At 38.2% G+C, this 19,089-nt stretch overlaps 1 protein-coding gene across 1 annotated transcript in view; it reads left to right on the forward strand.

The window, feature by feature from the left end:
- Positions 1–16,113, forward strand: part of LOC137181604 (guanine nucleotide-binding protein G(i) subunit alpha-2-like) — a 63,746-nt gene extending 47,633 nt beyond the window's left edge. Inside the window, exons 3-9 of the mRNA XM_067587424.1 lie at positions 2,953–3,094; positions 6,778–6,938; positions 11,963–12,091; positions 14,065–14,194; positions 14,385–14,538; positions 14,848–15,059; positions 15,154–16,113. Of these exons, the coding sequence (XP_067443525.1) occupies positions 2,953–3,094; positions 6,778–6,938; positions 11,963–12,091; positions 14,065–14,194; positions 14,385–14,538; positions 14,848–15,038 (907 nt within the window). The 3' untranslated portion in view covers positions 15,039–15,059; positions 15,154–16,113. The remainder of the gene's footprint in view (positions 1–2,952; positions 3,095–6,777; positions 6,939–11,962; positions 12,092–14,064; positions 14,195–14,384; positions 14,539–14,847; positions 15,060–15,153) is intronic.
- The last annotated feature ends 2,976 nt before the right edge of the window (positions 16,114–19,089 follow it).

The following is a 19,089-nucleotide window of genomic DNA, read 5'->3' on the forward strand; positions in this document are numbered from 1 at the left end:
TACACCCTGTGTATTGAAACATGAATGTAACCACACATTTCCTGGCTGTGTAATTTCACTCCTGCAAATCTTTCTGAAACCCTCCCTACTTGTCCTTAAAACTAGGGTTGAGAGGATCCGGCTAAGTGTGCATCTCCACGGCTGATGCATATGAATGTCATTAAGTTCCTAGTAGCCCTGCTAAGTGTTCCTGCACTCACTGAAGCAATTTCACAAATCACTCTGATACATTGTTCTCTAAAATCCTCTCACATGTCAACAAACAACTATACAATTAATGTGTTTGCTTTTAAAGGGGGTGTAGAATTTAGTGGCATCAGTTCAACCTCACCGCCAGGTGCCACCAAATCCTACACACTGGTCCTAGCAAAAGCATACATATCCAATCCCCCACATACATGGCACAGCCACACATACAGGTCAAGACAATTTGACTTGGCATAGCAAGAGAAGCACAGTTGTCGTTAATTACATTAATGGTGCAGTACCCTGTAACTGGTAAATCTTATTGGAATGCAGTCGTTATTGATGTTAATTACACCTGTGGTTTTCCTGCTAAGGGGTCAAAATGTGTTATGAATACTGACACAGCAATGAAAAAAACAACACTGCTGCCTTCTCTTTGCTCCGTAAGGAGTGGGAGTGAATTCTTTTGGCTGCCTAAAAATAGAGAACAAACATAACCTAGTGTGTGTGGCCTCATTTGAGTGTGTCCTCAAACCCAAACTAGACTTGAAGGCAGAGTTACATGAGCAATAGTTTTCTTTGAGTGTTGTTTTTTATAAGATGGACAAATAATAGATTCAGAGAGACAGCTATGTGTGAAATTTTCTTTTCACAATGCTGACAAAAATATATTGTGCTTGCAAAAGTGTTACAGTCACAGGAATCTGCAGTATTAATGATGGGGTTTCACTGAATCTAGTTTTAAAGTTCATGAGAAAAGTTCAGAAAAATTCTCTCTGGTTGACACTAGATTTATAAGTTATGATAAAAAAGGATGATTATGCTTGTAGAAAAAAATGTGACAGTCACAGGAAATGACAGCATTAATGACAGGATATCAATTTTAATCCAGTTTTAGAGCTCTATTGAAACACTCTCGACTTGCGAGTTATTTTTAACACGGCAGTAATGAAATATTTAAATGAGAAAGAAGCAGCTCACTAAGTCCATACAATATAATTTTCATCCCTGAGCTTTCAGTTCTGTTTGTCTGATAGTTAAAGGATATCTCAGAGTACTTAACGGATTTCAGTAAAATGTGATGAGGATAGTGCCTTCATCTTGTCATTCATAAAGCTCTTTTCATTTTGGTTCAGAACTCAGAACTGAGGTGCAGAAGCTAAATTCTTCTTTCCTGAATTCTTTGGTCAAGCATGTACCATATGTAGCCATCTTCAGCAACATCTTTAGTTTTTATGCAAAACGCTACATTTGTAGGATTTCTACTACATTTCAGTATTACCCCTACAAATTTCATCTAAGTTTGTGTTATATAAAATATCTGCTCATACTGTCTTTCTGTAATAGGTTGTAGGGAGTTTCACACATTTTAAATGTTACACAAATCATCCTTTTACAAATCTCTATAAGTCCCAGTATTTAGGTATTCTCCAAAAAATGGCATGATTTGTCTGTCACTATGTATTCATGCAGAATTATGCCTTAGGGAAGGTAATGTGGTTCATGAGTGCCTCCTAGTTGTAGATATGTTCACAGTTGATTTCACAGTCAGAATATTTTGTTGAAGACTCAAAATAGACTCTAAATAGGGCTGAAATAATTAAGCGAATAGTCAATCAACAGAAAATGAATCTGCAATGATTTTGATGATCAGTTCATCGTTAAAGTCATTTTTCAAGCTAAAATTACCTAAATTATGTGGTTCCAGCTTCTTGTTTGCTGATTTTTTTGTCTTATGTGATAGTAAAGTGAATATCTTTGGGTTAGAGACGGTTGATCAGTCAAAAGGATGAAATACATCACCTGTAGTAAATTGTAATGAACATTTTCACAATTTTCAGACTATTAATGGATTAAAGAAGAAAATAATCTGCAGATGAATCAAAAATAAGAAATTATAGTTAGTTGCAGCCTTACATTCAAATCAGTAAAATCTGCATTTAGACAAGGTGTTAAAGTGCAGAATGACATTTTTTGTCCAGCTATACAATGTCTACATGTGGCAGTCTGATGTTAGATTTTGATAAAGTAACTATTTGAACAGGAAAAACAAAGTTTGCAAATTGCTTCACAATCAAGTAAATCAAAGATATTTTATTAAATTATTAAAGGTAGTGGTGGATGAGGGGGAAACAGTGGGGGCTTTCAGTCCTTTTGGCTGTGTCTGTGTTTCACAGTGGGCTCACTTGCATTTTAATGAGGTCTTATTTAGCACATCACACAACCAATGAGCATCCTAGCTGTGTGGCTATGGTCTCTGGCTTCTGACGGGCCAGGGGAGATGATTCTGTTTGGTTCTCAGCCCAGCAGTTGCTTTCTCAGCCTTGTGCTTTCTCCACCACATGCCTTTTTCTTTCGGTCTTCCTCCCCTTCTCCAAAAGCAAGTAAATATTTGTTTTAGTGTCCTCTAGCTGAGAGATACAAAAACGCCTGAATTCTATCATATCCTCTGTCCAGCAGTGTTGTGATTTGTGATCACACACATTCAAAACTAGATGATTCTTTTTCAATCCGATGAAATATCAATTAAATACATCAGGTTTATTGTAACAAATAATGGACAACACAGTTTTCATAATGATAAAAGTAATCGTTACATTGCATTAGCAACCAAGCAAAACACATATTAGTTGTAGCTTCTGAATTTCAGGTGACTAACACAATATTCACCAGCATTTTATGCAGCAATAATGTTTTCTTGTCATGTTTTGATTTTAGCATAAATTACACTCTTTTCCCTTCCCCCCCTGTGGTCTCCGTTTTCAGGATTATCCATGAGGATGGATACTCAGAGGATGAGTGCAAGCAGTACAGAGCAGTTGTCTACAGCAACACAATCCAGTCCATCATGGCCATTATCAAAGCCATGGCCAACCTCAAGATCGACTACGAGGAAGCTGCTAGAGCGGTAGGTCTCCAACAAAAAAGTTGACACTGACATTAATAACTGCTTTAATGCCGCTCTCTGCAGAAGCAAGAAATACATGAAATGATGTTGGGAATACAAAACAGTTGCAGAGACTGAAAACTGAAAGACATACCAGCTACAGAGCATCTTCAATTATGCTAAATAATTCCTGTTTTTATCTCTTGTGTATAAATAAACATATATTACAGAAACCTTTAAATACAGACATGCCTTTAAGTGCCATAATATTTAAAACTAACCTGTTGTTTAATAAGAGAAAACTGTTAAAAGCAGTGACAAACCTTCAGGGAACCTGCTTAAGTATAGTGTAATATAGCTGCTGTACTCTGTTCAGTGATATAATGATTTACTAATCACCACCCTAACCTCCACTCTACCGCTATCTTAACCACCCATATCTAGCCTTGAGGATTTTAGGCAGCAGAAATTATGCAGCTCAAGAATTTCTCTCGAGTGAAATGTGACAGTTTCTACTAGGAAACCCACTCTGGGTAGCAGATGCTTAAGATGGACTCCTGCAGAGCCACGTATGTTTTGTCCTTGTGTGTGTGTGCTGTTAAAAGAAACACTAAAGAACTGCCTTTCAACAGGGCACCACCCCAGGAGATGATAAAATCAGAATCAAATAAAATTCAGGCATTACTCACGAGAAGAGAAAATAGCATTCATTTTTCTATTGAGCCGACTTCTCACAAATGTGATTCATATATTCAATTCTCACAGATAATTTGATATTTCTAAGTTATTGAGAATGAAGCAGTCTGTCCTTCACCAAAGTACATTTAAATAGATTTTGACTTGATGAAAAGTGGAGAAAAGAAGATAGCTGTGCTGTGATGCCTTTTACACACTCCACCAATTCAACGTGGCACCACAGAGTTCGACTCATCCTGTTAACATCTTTTGTTATTAATCCTCGTGTCTAAGAGTGTATAAATGTTACAGAGGGAAATCTGTACTACTTGATCACTCATAATTTAGCTAAATTGGAATAAGTAATAGAGCAGCAGAATGTCATGTATAATTGATGAATTTATATGGTTGGTAACATGCTACTAAACCTTGTATTCTACATTAAAGACTATGACATGCATTTTTGTAACTAGGGCTGTGCAATATGACAACATATATTGTGTGATGATAGAGAACCGTATATTGTTTTATATTATGCTCTGTTGTTTATTTCGTTGTGTCGCAAATCACACTCTTTACAGCGATATTTTTCATTCATTTGGAGTCTGTCCATCTTTTGTGTGGATTACATTAATAAATAACTATTCTCTGCTTTTTACTTGTAAAGCTTTTATTGCAGTTACTGAGTGAGTTAATGAGTGTAGTTGTCGTCAACTCGAGCACTTCACTTGGTTCACTGTCTCTCCTCTGCTGCGCTGTGTGCAGCACACACACGGAGGGCTGAGCCCCGCCCGTGGTGACAAACAGAGAGCAGAGGAGAGTAGCGTGACCATAAATGACAGCAAAACGCAGTAGAGACTCTCACACTAGCTGAAATGAAACGAGTGCACATAAATTAGGTAAATAAGATAAATAAACATAGTCTCTAGGTTTTTGAGGTGAAACAGACTGAGCACTGAGTTACTTTCTTCACCTCAGAGTTGGTTTAAGTTGTTTAATGCTGCTGTGTGTGTTGGTCTGCAGGTCTTGTTTGTTACTGAGATAGATCACTCTAGCGTATGCACTGTAGACTGTCCGGGGGCTGCACTGTCCTCGCACTTGAGTTCCGCTTTTTTTGTTCCCTCAACATCACATGCCAGAATTTTCAACAAAGGTGGCAGCGGCCAGTAATACAAAGCCTTTGAGTTAGATAGGCAGGGAAAACCCTTATATTGCAAAGAGATTTGAGTATCTTGGCACATTTCACAGATTTCAATTAAAAAGTCAAAGTTCTTCACACAGCAAGAAGCAATACAGTCAACATTCAGCGTTGTTCCAATGACAGCACGCAACTTAGCTCGTTTGTCTTATCTCTCAATTTATACATGAGGAACAAGCTGCCATCGTTGTTGGCCAAGCATGACAAAGAGTGCAAACTATTGGTAACCAAATAGTATCCAATACTGTGAATACCAATGCTGTTCACTTGACAAGAAATGTCATGTTGGATTTCCACCAGAAATGTATAATTTCTTCTGCGATCCATTTCAAACACCTCAGAAGATTTTATGACTATATGATATAACAGTTTTAGATGTTGATGTGCTTGAATTATATATTATTATATATTGAGCTGGACTGAAGGCCTGTTCTGTGGGTTGTTCAAGGAGAGTGAAGGCATCAGACACATATTTTGCATTCTCTCACAGGATTTAATTGCTAGCATGTGGTAAACAGTAAAAGGCAGCTAACTTACTGTGACCTACAGCTGAGATGGAGTGGAGGACTGGACAATGATGAACTAATACATAGAAGTCTGCACTCAATAGCTAACATCAATTGTTTATATGACCCCTTGTTCATTGTCCACCACAAGGAGTGAGGATGTTGCGATCAGGGTGATGTAAGCTGTAGAAGATGCCTTTCTCAACCACAAACCCTTCCTTTGATCGTTTACACATAATCCTCGCCATTGCTAGCAATATTATTCTCTTAAATAGCCCATCGACTTGGTGGCTGTCAGTCAACTGGTTAAGCCATAGCTCAGATAGTTAAAACAGTGAATGGAAAGGTTGTGTGTACATGCAGGGGACATGAAAAGGAAATGCTTCAAATATTAATGTAAGTCGATTTCCGTCCCCAGTGTCTTTGTTGTATAATGTTCTCTGTTTAATTGACTTGTCTGCCATTTGATGCATCTATTTTTCCAGGTTGCTGCATCTTAATAGATGGAGTCATTACAGTGCATTTTGATGGTAGATAACTGTGACAGCCCAGGGCCAGTGAGACATTGGCTTGGGCCAATGGATCACTCTTTTGTTAAAAAGACATAAGAGAAAGACAAAGAAACAGACAAGTAAATCAATCAGATTTTACATCTCCTGACTGTAAACCTTGTCAAATCAGACCGGTATAGAGTCCATAGGGATGCAGGAACTTCAAATTACCTGACATGGAAAGAAAAATGCTGTTTCTCTTTTCCTCGTAGAACTAACTATTTCACAGTGGTTGTACCTTTTCACTGCAATTTCGAAGTAAAGCAGATTGAGACAGCTGTTTTTTTTTAAAAGCACCAATTATCACAAGCACACAATGGATACAGCAATCTACAGTTTGTATGTTGGCAAGCTAGTTCTCTGATTCATATTTGCCAGACAGGTTAACGTAGAATATTACCAGCCGAATGACTCTCTTCTCTTTTTTTCGCTTTGTTTTTCTTGTTACTGCTGGTTACATGATCAAAAAAAGCCTGAGTCACAATTTGCAATGAGGGCTCATTTATGCAATACATGTACAATATACAAGAACATACAACAAACAAAACAATGTTACAATCTGGAATTTTGCAATTAATTAAAAATCTTACAGATCTAATTGATTGGCTGTGGTTATTCTGAACTGTCAAATCCTTCTAAATCATAAACTAAATCCTGCAGTGTCATTTTTATTATAAGCTTTGCCTTGTAAAGAAAAATAATGTGAGTTAATAAATGTTTTATCTTTTCATAATTTCAAGAGACCTATCTGATGGTTTGTGTTTTACTTGTCAGGATGATGCCCGCCAGCTGTTTGCCCTGTCAGCAGCAGCAGAGGAGCAGGGCATCCTGCCAGAGGACCTGTCCAATGTCATCCAACGGCTGTGGGCCGACGGCGGCGTCCAGAGCTGTTTCACACGGGCTCGAGAGTACCAGCTCAATGACTCTGCAGCCTAGTGAGTGGCATAATAACTTAAATTAAGATCAAAGTTATTTTGTGGATCATTGTCTTACAAAATAATATTCATTCATTCACCAGACAAACAGAAACCACATTACTCAGTAATTCCACAAAATGTCAATATACAAAGAAACATCACCTTTAACAGCATGTTTGTGGTGTTCAATAAGGTGCAGAGAGGATAATATGTAGTGTAATGTGTTGAAAGATGATAACATTAAAAATAGAAATAAAAAAACACACTGATAATCACATAACAGATAGATAATGACAAAATAATGGATAATTGGAAGATTGGCAGCTCTGTAGATTGGAAGTGTCACTTGAAGTGAAATACATACATAAATACTTAGAACAGTCCAACAAGGACAGTTGTACGCCAAAATATTATGAAGAACAGATTTTCCTGCTTACTGGAGGTGTATAGTTGAGTGACGTTGTTACACGTCTCCCCTGTTGTGGATGAAAAAAAAAATCCAACCAGTGTGAATGTAAAGGGTGAATTTATTGCACTCTTACTTCATGTTAAAACTAAAAGGTGATGCGTTTTACAACAAAATCCTACAAAGCCTAAAATTTTAAAGTAGGCATTTAGCAAAATTTGTAGTATTGCATTGATTTACCACAAAATTATCAGAATAGTAAATTACAGTAAATGTACTTAATATAGCTATATATTGTAGCTTACTGTAATATTATATAATATTCCTACAGCTAGCTCTAAAATGATAGGTTGCCCATGCTGCCCAAATATCCAGTTTTGTCAGTTACTTTACATTTTTTCCTCTATTTCTATCTCACCAACATCATATTAGCTTTGCCCAAATGGTTCAATAGTTTTTCGGTATTGTTTTTCGGTTCCCGGTTTTGTTTTTCTCATATTATATATTAATAATGTCATCATATTACATGTCAAAGCAGTAGCCATAGAGAATGCCCCTACAGAGAGTAGCTACAGTTATGAATAGAGAAGATATTACTGTTTTGTTTAACCAGCGGCTTTCACTTTTACGACCGGTCGCGTCGCTAATCTGCAACAACACAGCCAACCTCAGCCTCTCTCCCCAGGTCTTAATTACCTCAGTGACCCTCATGTCTGAGTGCTCCGTGTTTTGGCCACATTGTTATAATGTAACAGTGTAATGACAGGGAGAGCATAAGGTAATTGTTAGAGGCTGCTGGTAAGAGGTGAGAGGTGGTTATCACTCTGATCCTTGGGGACGCATCGCTGCTCTGAAAAGAGAAAACAGAGCCTCAGCCTCGTTACCCACCAGCTGCCTTTGAGCTACAGCAGGGATTACTGCACCTATTTCTGTTTAATACACATAAGGCCTTTTACAATACTATGACACCTCCAGAATGTGCTGTAAACTGTCAGGGGAGCATTAAGTGTTTCACAAATGATTGCTTTGTAGTCAAGGCAGTATTCAGCTTCCAGTGGGAGAGATATTGTTCTGTTTGTGTTGGCCAGTATAATCATAACTTCCCCATGTCTGCTCCACTGCTCTCGTTAAAGGCTCATGAAATGAAAAATACATTTTCCCAGTTTTAATCCCATGTCCCTGTGTTAATTGTTCATTTATCTCTTCTTACATGCCAAATATATGTCAAAAAATCAGTATCAGACTATTTTTACATCGACATCCCTGTCTTTTCTCCTCTTGTAAAACAGTTTCAAATGTTTGATGACTCATTCTGCATTCAGGGGCGTTTACAATAGTTCATCCAATAAAATGTGACTTTTGGCAAGTAGCTAGCCACACCAGTCATATAAAATCGCACTTCACGGTTTGTGGGTTGTAGTAGCTAACAGAGCAATATTGAGAGAGATAGGAAGAGATGTGTGTTTGGATATCAGTGGGCAAAAACGTTGTTTCCATTTCCAAAACAATGTGGCTGAGGTATTATTTATTCATCTCTCCCTCATCCTCCTCCTGATCTAACAACAAGTTTGGGTGTGTGTGGAGCCAACAGTCCTCTGTAGCTCCGTTTCTCTCTGCAGCTTCATATCACGCTTAACTCTGTAAGCCCTACCCACTTTTTAGCAGTCCAATCAAATGCAAAGGATTTGATTTTAAATCCCTCTTGTAGCTGTACACAACTCAAATATTCCATTTCACTGGGAAATAAGTCATAGTACAGAAGCTAAAGACACTCTTAACTTCTGTTTCATGGGGCCTTTAAAGCAGAGGGGACCTGGAACAGGGTTACCAGGTCTGTGGTTTTCCTGTGGTTTTTTGATGCGGGTTGAATTTTCTGTCTGCTGGTTGGACAGACCTATTTTGCATGCAAATTGCATGAATAATATCTATAAACAAAAATCCATATTTTATATGAAATAATTTATTTATACCCAAACCCTACCAAGCGGTCTCCAGATCAGCATGTACACACACACCAACACGCCACCCACCTACACACACACACGCACACACACACACACACACATACACACACGACGTGCTGTAATCCTCTCTGCTGCCCAGCACCCACCTCTCGATCCCAACTCTGTATAGACGGTTATGGAATAACTAAATCTCATCAGGCAGGATCCCTGAGACTACAAAAAAGTTTTATTTATGATAATATACTGTATCTAATTACACAACGCCATTTTAGGACCTAGGTGAAAGAACTGTTTAGAGAAAACTGCTTTTAATGCTGGCATTTATGGTGTTACTTTGTAGATATTACAATACATTTGGCAATGATAGCAGTGCAGTTGGATTTTAAAAGCAGTGTATATGGTTTGACAGAAGCATATCTTGAGTTCTGGTATTGCGCAGGTTTTTGTGCTGGTTTTGATTGGCCATTGTTCCAGTTTTGTCACACAGACCTGGCAACCCTGACCTGTGAGCATACTGCTAACATGGTCTCACAGTTAGATGCTGGGAGAGTGGACAGTGTACAATGTTTCATGTAGACTTTGTAGAGTGCTGAGAGAGTCAGTTACTGTAAGAGAGGACTAAATGAGTCTGGCATTGTAATCCATGTTTGAGCACCTGCTGAGAGCAAGAGAAAGGAAGGAAAAGACAGAGACCTCTCTTCTCTCACACCGATTTGATAGACGTGGGGACATGAACTACACACTCAAATAATAGATCCATCTGCCATTATTTGAGGAAACAAGGATAACGTTTTCACACATCTGTGTTTATATGAAATGGTCTCTCCTTGCACGTAATTGTTCTGTGTGTTGCGATATTTACCAGCTTTGAACAGTAGAAATTGACCGTTTTTCCTCACTAGGACTTTGTCCACCAGTGGACTAAAATACATGTGATTATGCTGTGATGGGTTGATTTTAACATATCTTGTAAAACTTTGAAATGTCCATTATTTGGCCATTGATGAGTCTCTGTCACAATATGTAATATAACCTGACCTGTACAGGTTTTTTAAGGCTGATACTGATAATGATATTTGAGAATTTTAAAAATCTGATAATGTTATATCAATCAATAACAATAACTTTGTAATAGTTGTGACCAAGAAGTATACAGGGCAGGGAATTTTACAGTTGAAAAATAAACTTGTCATTACTCTGGTGGACAAACCATAGAATAGTGACACTGTTGCAAAACATACAGTATCTTTGGCATCTCTGCACTTCAATTTCCTGTCATTTATGGGCTGACATAAATACCAGTATACCTGCAATGAGCTGATATCAGCTGATATATCAGCCCAAACTATTTATTGGTCAGGCTCTACTATGTAGTAACCTTTCTGATTACAATGTAAGCCAACCATATTCAATTAATCTTCAAGGCTTATGAACCCAGTGGCCAAATCAAACAGCGTTACAATATGTGATGTGTGGACTACAAAAGCAGCTGAACCTCTGCGGGGAGCAGGATTATGATTAAACTGACAGACACGTGGCATGAAGTAGTGGTGCGAAGGCTCTAATATCTACACCTGGGCTGCGGCTTGTATTGGATTACATCAGCACAAACACTTTGTTAAACAACAGTCTTTTTACGCAGTTGAAAACTGCTGAAAAAATGGACAGAAAATACGTTTGGTCTCTAGCCTTGTATGTCTCTCATGGTAACATTATACTTGTAAAAGTTGATTGTGGTCTGTTTAATGCTTTTATCAGGCTTTCCCAGCATGCTTTATTTGGCCATGTTTGCACGCATGCCTGCAAGCACACACAAAAACAGATTTCTGAATAGATTGAAAACAATCCAAAATATGGAGTCAGTATTGACAAAGAAAGCAAAATTTCACAGATCAAATTAAATTAAGTGCATCAAAACTATCCAGATACTTCCTAAGACAATATTAGGAGGAATCTGACGATAATATATTACAACTGAATCGGGGGCAGGGCCTTGGCTATCTTATCAGTGGTTAAATGAAGGTTGTTTTCTGCATGTCTGAAAAGACTAAAGGCTTGGTGTCCCTTTGCAGGGTAGAGAAGATTTATTCAGAAAATATTACAGCTACTAGACCTATTCTTTACCATACTTTACCTGTTTCTGCTGACTTTATGTCACAAACTGTGTTTTAGGGGAAGCTTTGGCTATAATTTGTAAGATTTCCTGTAGATATTATTTTTATTCATTTTACTTGCCCTGAAAATCCAGTTTTTTACAACTGTGAAGAAAATGAAAATGCTTGTGTGAACGGGAGACAATTTATATTTTAACTAAGAGGAAACTGCAGATATTTCACACTCCAATGTGAACTCTTATGGAATCAGCAGAGGTAAAGAAGCAGCTTTGTTTTGTTCTGTGCCCACACATCAACTCCTCATGTAATGTGACTGTAAATTTGAACCCGACTGTGTTAAGACGACACTGTGCTGCCAGCGCTGTTAGAGGGCCAGCATGAGGCACTTCTGTTTTTCTCGTGTCTGTGTGAGGGAACAGATGAGACGTTTAACCTCAAAGAACCTTTCCTCAGGCCCACACCTTTAACATAACACCTTAAGATTCTCTCTCTCTGCGAGGTTAGAGAACAACACTCTTAATTTGATATATATTTAATCTGTTTTTGTGCTCCCCTCAGCTACCTAAATGACTTGGAGAGGATAGCGAAGCCAGACTACATCCCCACACAGCAAGACGTGCTGCGAACTCGAGTCAAGACCACCGGCATTGTGGAAACACATTTCACCTTCAAAGACCTGCATTTCAAGTAAGACTCTCCTTTTTCGAGTTTTGATCAAGTGCTCAAGCTCATCTTGGGACACAGTGTTCAAAATTAAAACTGTTGGGCAGATATTTAATGACTGAGACTATAGTTTAGACCTTCATCTACTAGTTAAATTGATCAGAGAGGATTAGATGCCATCAGGACCTGTCGGACTCGGCTCAGCAGGTGACGGCAATTATTTGATTAGGCTTACTCACACCACCTGAAATTTATCAACACAACGGTTGCCGGGAATGTTTTGCACTCAAAGATTTACACAATAAATGCATCTGAGAGTAATACAAGTCATTTGAAAAGCAGTCAAACCCATTTTAATCTCCCAGGCTTACTCAAAGCATCACTGCGTTATTTGAAGATAATAGCACTCAAAAAGTTCAACTCTATGTGAAAGAAATCAAAAATGCATATCTTGTGAGAAAATGAGCCTTTGATGCAGAGTATTTCGCTATGTTTTGACAATAATGATTGTCTTTTGAGGATTGTGCCTAAGCAACCGAGGAAAATGAATCTATCTGGGCTTATGAGTCATACATTTATGTGTACTAAAACTGTTTGCCAGCGCGGTATTTGGGTGTTTCCCCTTTTTGGAAAGTCAAAAAGTCAAAGTTCGCAGTAAGGAAAACATTTGTTTTCCGATTTGTGGAGCCGTTGTGAAGTTGCTGTGTTGTTTCAGCAATTAAGCTTAAGATATCTGTATTCCAAACAGCTTTTCCCACTGAATACCTTTTTTTTTTAAAGGGAACCTCATACTTATTGCTATTGGCTACTTTCAGTAAACTGCAAACCATAAATGTGTGTACGCCCTCACAGACAAGGACACATATGTGTGGGATTTTGAGTAGCTGGATTGTTATCAGAATTTCACATATGAGTAATGGGAATTATTAGGAAAGTGATACATAATATGCATGTATGACAGTTTAATTTTTTTTGTCATTGTTTCATGTGTACTCGTAATGACATATTCCTCAGATAATGAAATCTGAAGATTTAGGTCACTACACACACACACCTAACACATATCTGATGGAGACATTAGTCACCACTAAGGCTTTAGAAACAACAGAGGAAATTGTAAAATATCAAAGATCAAAGAACGCTTTTAGTCAGGGCTTCGCTTTAGCTACATTATTGAAGCAGTGGAAATGTGTCTGTATGTGATATTCAAGTCTCATATTTATGTCTTGATGTATTTTATTTCTTCGTGGAAGGCATAAACCAAATCCAACCAGTGTATGTTTACCTAGAGCAGTCTCCTCAGTGCTGAATTGCTGTGATATATTTAGCTTGTGTAAGCAGTGCTGGAAATGAGCGCGCTGGTGAGGTAAACAGTCTAAAGTATGTCACTGTTATAATGAGCTGTGCTTACTCAGCCCAAAGCTGACTGTCTGTGAGAGTCAAAGTTCTACTGTAATGAAAAAAGCATGTCACTGTGAGATACTACAAACAGTTACACTTGGCGTTTTCCGCACTCTACCTTTAAGCTGCCGGCTGAAAAACTTCTTCTTAATATTAGATGGCACCGTTCAGACGAGCATCCTCTCTCATCCATCTAGGTACCCTCCACCTTCATGAATAAGTCATATAGGATCTTAGTGAAAAACCTGCTGCCGCCACTCCGCAACCTGTCTTATGGCTGCCTGTTACCACAGCAACTGCACTGTACATAAAGTGCCAACAAATGCCAGGAAAAATGACAAGGCCTGTGCAGCGAACACCCTGCCCTGAAGAGAGGAAAATGCAGAGATGTATTCACAGGATAGAGAGAGCGAGAGAGAGAGAGAGAGAGAGCACAAACACACACACACATGTCTCCGGAGGGAGACCATGAAGCTGCTTGGCTGCTCTGTCAGTTTGAAAAACTGTTGTTTTCTCCTGCGCTCAAGCCCATCCGCACTCTCTCACAAACAGCATGTTTACACTGTGTGTGTGTGTGTGTATGCGTTTCCCTGCAGGATGTTTGATGTTGGCGGCCAGCGGTCAGAAAGGAAGAAGTGGATCCACTGCTTTGAGGGAGTCACAGCCATCATCTTCTGTGTAGCCATGAGCGCTTACGACCTGGTCCTGGCTGAGGATGAGGAGATGGTGAGATCGCCGCCCGAAAGCTACGCTTATACTCCTTCGGTTTAAAAATGACTTTAGAGTAAAGCCCATTCCCAGGATGATTTCAAATGGGGAGGGAGGTCGAGGTTTCGGTGAACTCATTTCCTTTATGTGCCCTAGTTGTGCTCTCAAATAATCTCTTTATCTCCACATTTGTGTCTGTCCCACCCAGAACCGGATGCACGAGAGCATGAAGCTGTTTGACTCCATCTGCAACAACAAGTGGTTCACAGAGACGTCCATCATCCTGTTCCTCAACAAGAAGGACCTGTTTGAGGAGAAGATCGCCCACAGCCCTCTGACCATCTGCTTCCCTGAGTACACTGGTACAGACTGATTAAAAACTTCAATTTATTAAGAACTATTTATTCAAATTATTTAAAAAAAAAATTTAAATTTTCTGTCAGTAGGGTGCGATACCTCCAATTGTTTCCAGTTAAGTCGTACTGCTTTGTTCCTGTAACAAAATCATGCAGATGAATCCGACATTACGAAGATAACGGCACTTGAATCAAGGAACTGCTGAAATTATTTGATTTAGAGCGGAAACAAATGAAACTGTCTCACCCTGTCAGCAGATTTCTTAACTTGAGTCTCATACCCATCAAGCTCCTCTAACTCTTCCTGTCCCTCAGGCCCTAACAAGTACGAGGAGGCCCAGGCTTACATCCAGACCAAATTCGAGGACCTGAACAAGAAGAAGGACACCAAGGAAATCTACACCCACTTCACCTGCGCCACCGACACCAAGAACGTGCAGTTTGTGTTCGACGCCGTCACCGACGTCATCATCAAGAACAACCTGAAGGATTGTGGCCTCTTCTAAAAGATGAGAGAGAGAGTCAAGGTGAGAAAAATGACTCGGCTCTCTAACAAGGTACAAAATGAAGTCTGTCTGAAATGACTGATTTGTGTGGTTTTTTTTTTTTGTATTTTCCTAGATTACTTGAACAGCTCCGATGACCATATAGATGGCGGAATATACACACATCATGAATGACTGCACTGGCCAACCACGATTTCTGCTTTGATCTGCTTTTTATAAAGACACCTAAGAGACTGAGAACCCGACGAGCCTCGCAGAATTTCAATGATTGCTGTTCCAGTTGCTCGTATTGTTAACTCTCTTTGGGCTATGACCACAAAAATCAACATTTATTATTGTATTTTTGTTCTTTTTTTTTTTTTCTTCTTTATTTTCAATTACTAAAGGAAGCAAAGGAAAACTTTTTTATATAAATGCATTCATTTTACTTTTAGAAAGTCTGATGTGCAAATTATTAAACTTTTAATCACATGAAGCTTATTTTTTAAAGAGATGAAGCACAGGCATGGACATAAAATATGATTGATAAAGGAAAGTGCTTTTTTTTTTTTTTTTTTTTTTTAATAATGTTTACATAAGTTCATCATTCATAGCCAAACAGTTTATTGTTCTGCATGACTCAACATGGCAAATATTAGCTCTGCACAAATTACCTAACATTCCTATAAAATGAAAATAAAAAATATTAAAAAGTTTTAAAAAAAGGAAAAAAAAAATGGCTTCACATGCAGGCAGAAATTATGGCAAAATTCTAACTGATATTTAAAGTTTGTGTGTACCTAACATTCTATCACTTTTTTATAGTATCATTTCCATGTCTGTTGCTGTATGTTTGTGCCTTGACCTCTGTTTACAATCAATTCCTAGATATGCTTTCAGTACTGTTTGACCTACTGTGCGCCGATATTTTTTCTTCCATTTTTCTGCCTAGCACCCTATGAATATATAGTGATTATTAATGAGAGACGAAAATCTAATTCAGACAAAAAGGTTAGTGTTTTTGGTAAATATTAAAATGCTTTAAAGTCCTATATGATTTAATTTAAATAAAAGTAGAGATCACCTGACTCTTGCACATTGTTTTTCCTCTCCATTTTGTTATGTGTATATTCTATTTTATTGCAACATTGTTTCTACTGACAGCTTCACTCACACACAGTTTGTCTGCTCTGTTGTTACACTGGAGGATTTGATCGCAAACATAAATATACCAGAAGCACTTGGGGTTTAGAATAATCATAACTTTCCACAAATTTGCACTGCTTTTCTTAAACTGAGTCAGTTTTACAACATTAAAGTAAGTGAGAGGAAGACATCAATACAGTGGATCTTTCCACCATGATGACCAGGGTGTGTTCGTATTTTTATTAGAGCAAACGATTTCAGTCGACACATCCTGAATCAGAGAGGAAGGACATAACTTATGACATTATTAACTGCTGTAGTGTTAGGCTGCAATAAAAAAAAAGTACAGTATGTTCTGCTACTTCTCAAATTCTTTGCAGGTGAGGCAGCTTTTCTATCAAAGTAATCAACACTCACAAGTAGGTGGGGTCAAAAGGTAACATCCCCCTGACACTGCTCAGAAACTGGATTTTTCTATATTCCTGGCATTTTCTAAGAATTTATATCATCTGTTACCTGTGAAATACATTTCTAATGTAAAGAAATAGTTTAGAATTGCTAATAAATGTCTTGCAATAACTCAGTTTCTTGCTTACAGGACATATCAGTCAACATAACCATCACTTCCTCCTCAAGACTGACTTTAAATGAGCTGACGCTGCCATCTAGTGAACATTTGAAGTGCATGACATCCATAGTCAGTGTCACAACATTTTATGCGACACGGTGACAACTGATTCAGACTTTCTTAGTCATTCTCATTAAGTTCAGCTTTGTCTCTGGGTACGCTTGTTTCTTGTCCTAAAAATGTCACCTATTTACTATGACTACCTGCAATTAACTTAAAACACCATGAAAACGACATATCACTTTACACTAGAGAAATATAGCCACCAACTGATTTTGCTGTTGCAGAACTGATCATTATGCTGTTGCTGTATCTGCAGTTGTCCATCTCTGAGCTAGAGTTTGTTGAAAGAATGATTGTTGTCAATATGTTTGAAGGACACATTGCTGTTAATGGCGTCCATCCCCACCTTAGTGGTCTCGACACCTCTCCACACTGTAATACAAAGAGAGACCGAGACCATCTGAAGAGAAGGCATGACATGGAATTGTATTATAGACACCAGCTTTTGAATGACCTGTCATTATCAATAACAACATCTGTCTGAGAGCAAAAGTGGACATTAAGATTCACTTCCAGATTTAAAGTATTAAGAAAATATGCAAATGTCCTCATTCTGCAGAGTTATGCTTCATCCTGTCTCAGGTCTGGATTCAGAAGCGTATAAAGTAGGTGAGAAGCTGTCAGTGGTGTAATCCATATCACACAGATAAGACGGCTAATTAATGATGCTTGTATTAGCTTAATGATTGTCTCCTCGTGTACCATCCCTCCTCTACACTCAGCCTGCCAGTCCTCTGCAGATGCCCTCCAGAATAGTAATGCTCATACTGAGACAGATTAAGAAGTGAAAGAGAACTACATGGAGCTGCAAAGGCATACGTCAGGGAAACTGACAGTATTGCAGATGAACTGTAAGTAAAATTAATGGATATTGCATGAAATATTACAGAAAGCGTGTCATTGTGGACTGGGTTTGAGATCAGTTTGATGTGAATGATTACTGGAGCTTAAAGGTGCAAATCAGTCACGGAGGTTTACACTGTAGTGGTTCATTCATGTCCTCATTCACATGCATGATCATAGCCCAAAGCTGTTACTATGCCTATATGTACAATGAATAAGCTGACCCTATAAAAGTCTATAATCACCTATTATTATCTACATAGAGACACACACTCTCTCATTTATTGATTATTTGCTCCAAAACTTTATCAGCTATAATGTTGCAGTTCATGTATGCATTAATTATATGCAGAACTGAATGTGATTGTTGTCATTCTTACCATAGTTGTGGCTGTGATTTAAAAACAACAAATGACTCATACAGCATCCATATACTTGACAGGAGCTCTAAATGTAATCTTGTTAGAATGTTATGCCAACATTAATATCATACTGTTATTATACGCCTATTTATACATAAAAAAAGCTTAAACAATGCTTTGCATGTTCATTGATTTGCCTTATAAACTGAAGAAAAGATGTCAGTGACAGAGGTGTAACTGCTACAACGAAAACAAGCAAGTTTTGTGTGTGAAAAATAAAATCACAAGGATCTTTGGGTGTGCGGTTTTTCATGTTACAGTTCAAACTTAGCAGCTGACAAGCAGTGTTGATCAATAGCAATAACAACTGTTATCTTCCTTTAACACAAAGGTAAGTTTTATGTTTGGTTGTTCAGAAAACGGGCACATTCTCAAGGTCATCAATATCTTTTCAGCTAATTCAATATAACTTGCCAATGGCATACTTCAACTGAATTCTGTGAGTTAGTGTGAACTGTGTTACTGATATGTCCAATGTCACCAAAACAAAACTCTGCATGTCTATTGCTGTTTGATTTCATTGAATCCAGTTTTTTAAACCCTTCTGCAGTACTTTCTCTAGAGGGTGCTGAAGTTCTACGCCTGGAAGACTCCACCAGTCCCACTTTGACCCGGCCTCTTAGGCAGTAAGTATAACATTACACTTTTTGTGTACCCAACAGTGAAAGAAGATTATTTTGCTGGTAAAGTATTCAAATGGTTTGCTCCACATTAACAAGTTTGAAATATGCACTAAAGCCATAAAACATGACTAGAAAAAACATCTGTGAAACTGAATTATTCTCCCTCAAAGCCCGAAATTACAAATTAGAGACTCAGTGAATGATAGTGACATACAAATGTAAAATGTGGTGCATCAAAACTTACCTATAACCTATATGGACCTGTTTGGACCAGTAAGACTGAAGACAGCAGAACAGGATAGTAGAGTGCAATGATGTAGATGTCGGTTTTGTGCCTCAGCCTTGGT

Source organism: Thunnus thynnus, chromosome 4, assembly GCF_963924715.1.
Source record: "Thunnus thynnus chromosome 4, fThuThy2.1, whole genome shotgun sequence".
Lineage (NCBI taxonomy): Eukaryota > Metazoa > Chordata > Actinopteri > Scombriformes > Scombridae > Thunnus > Thunnus thynnus.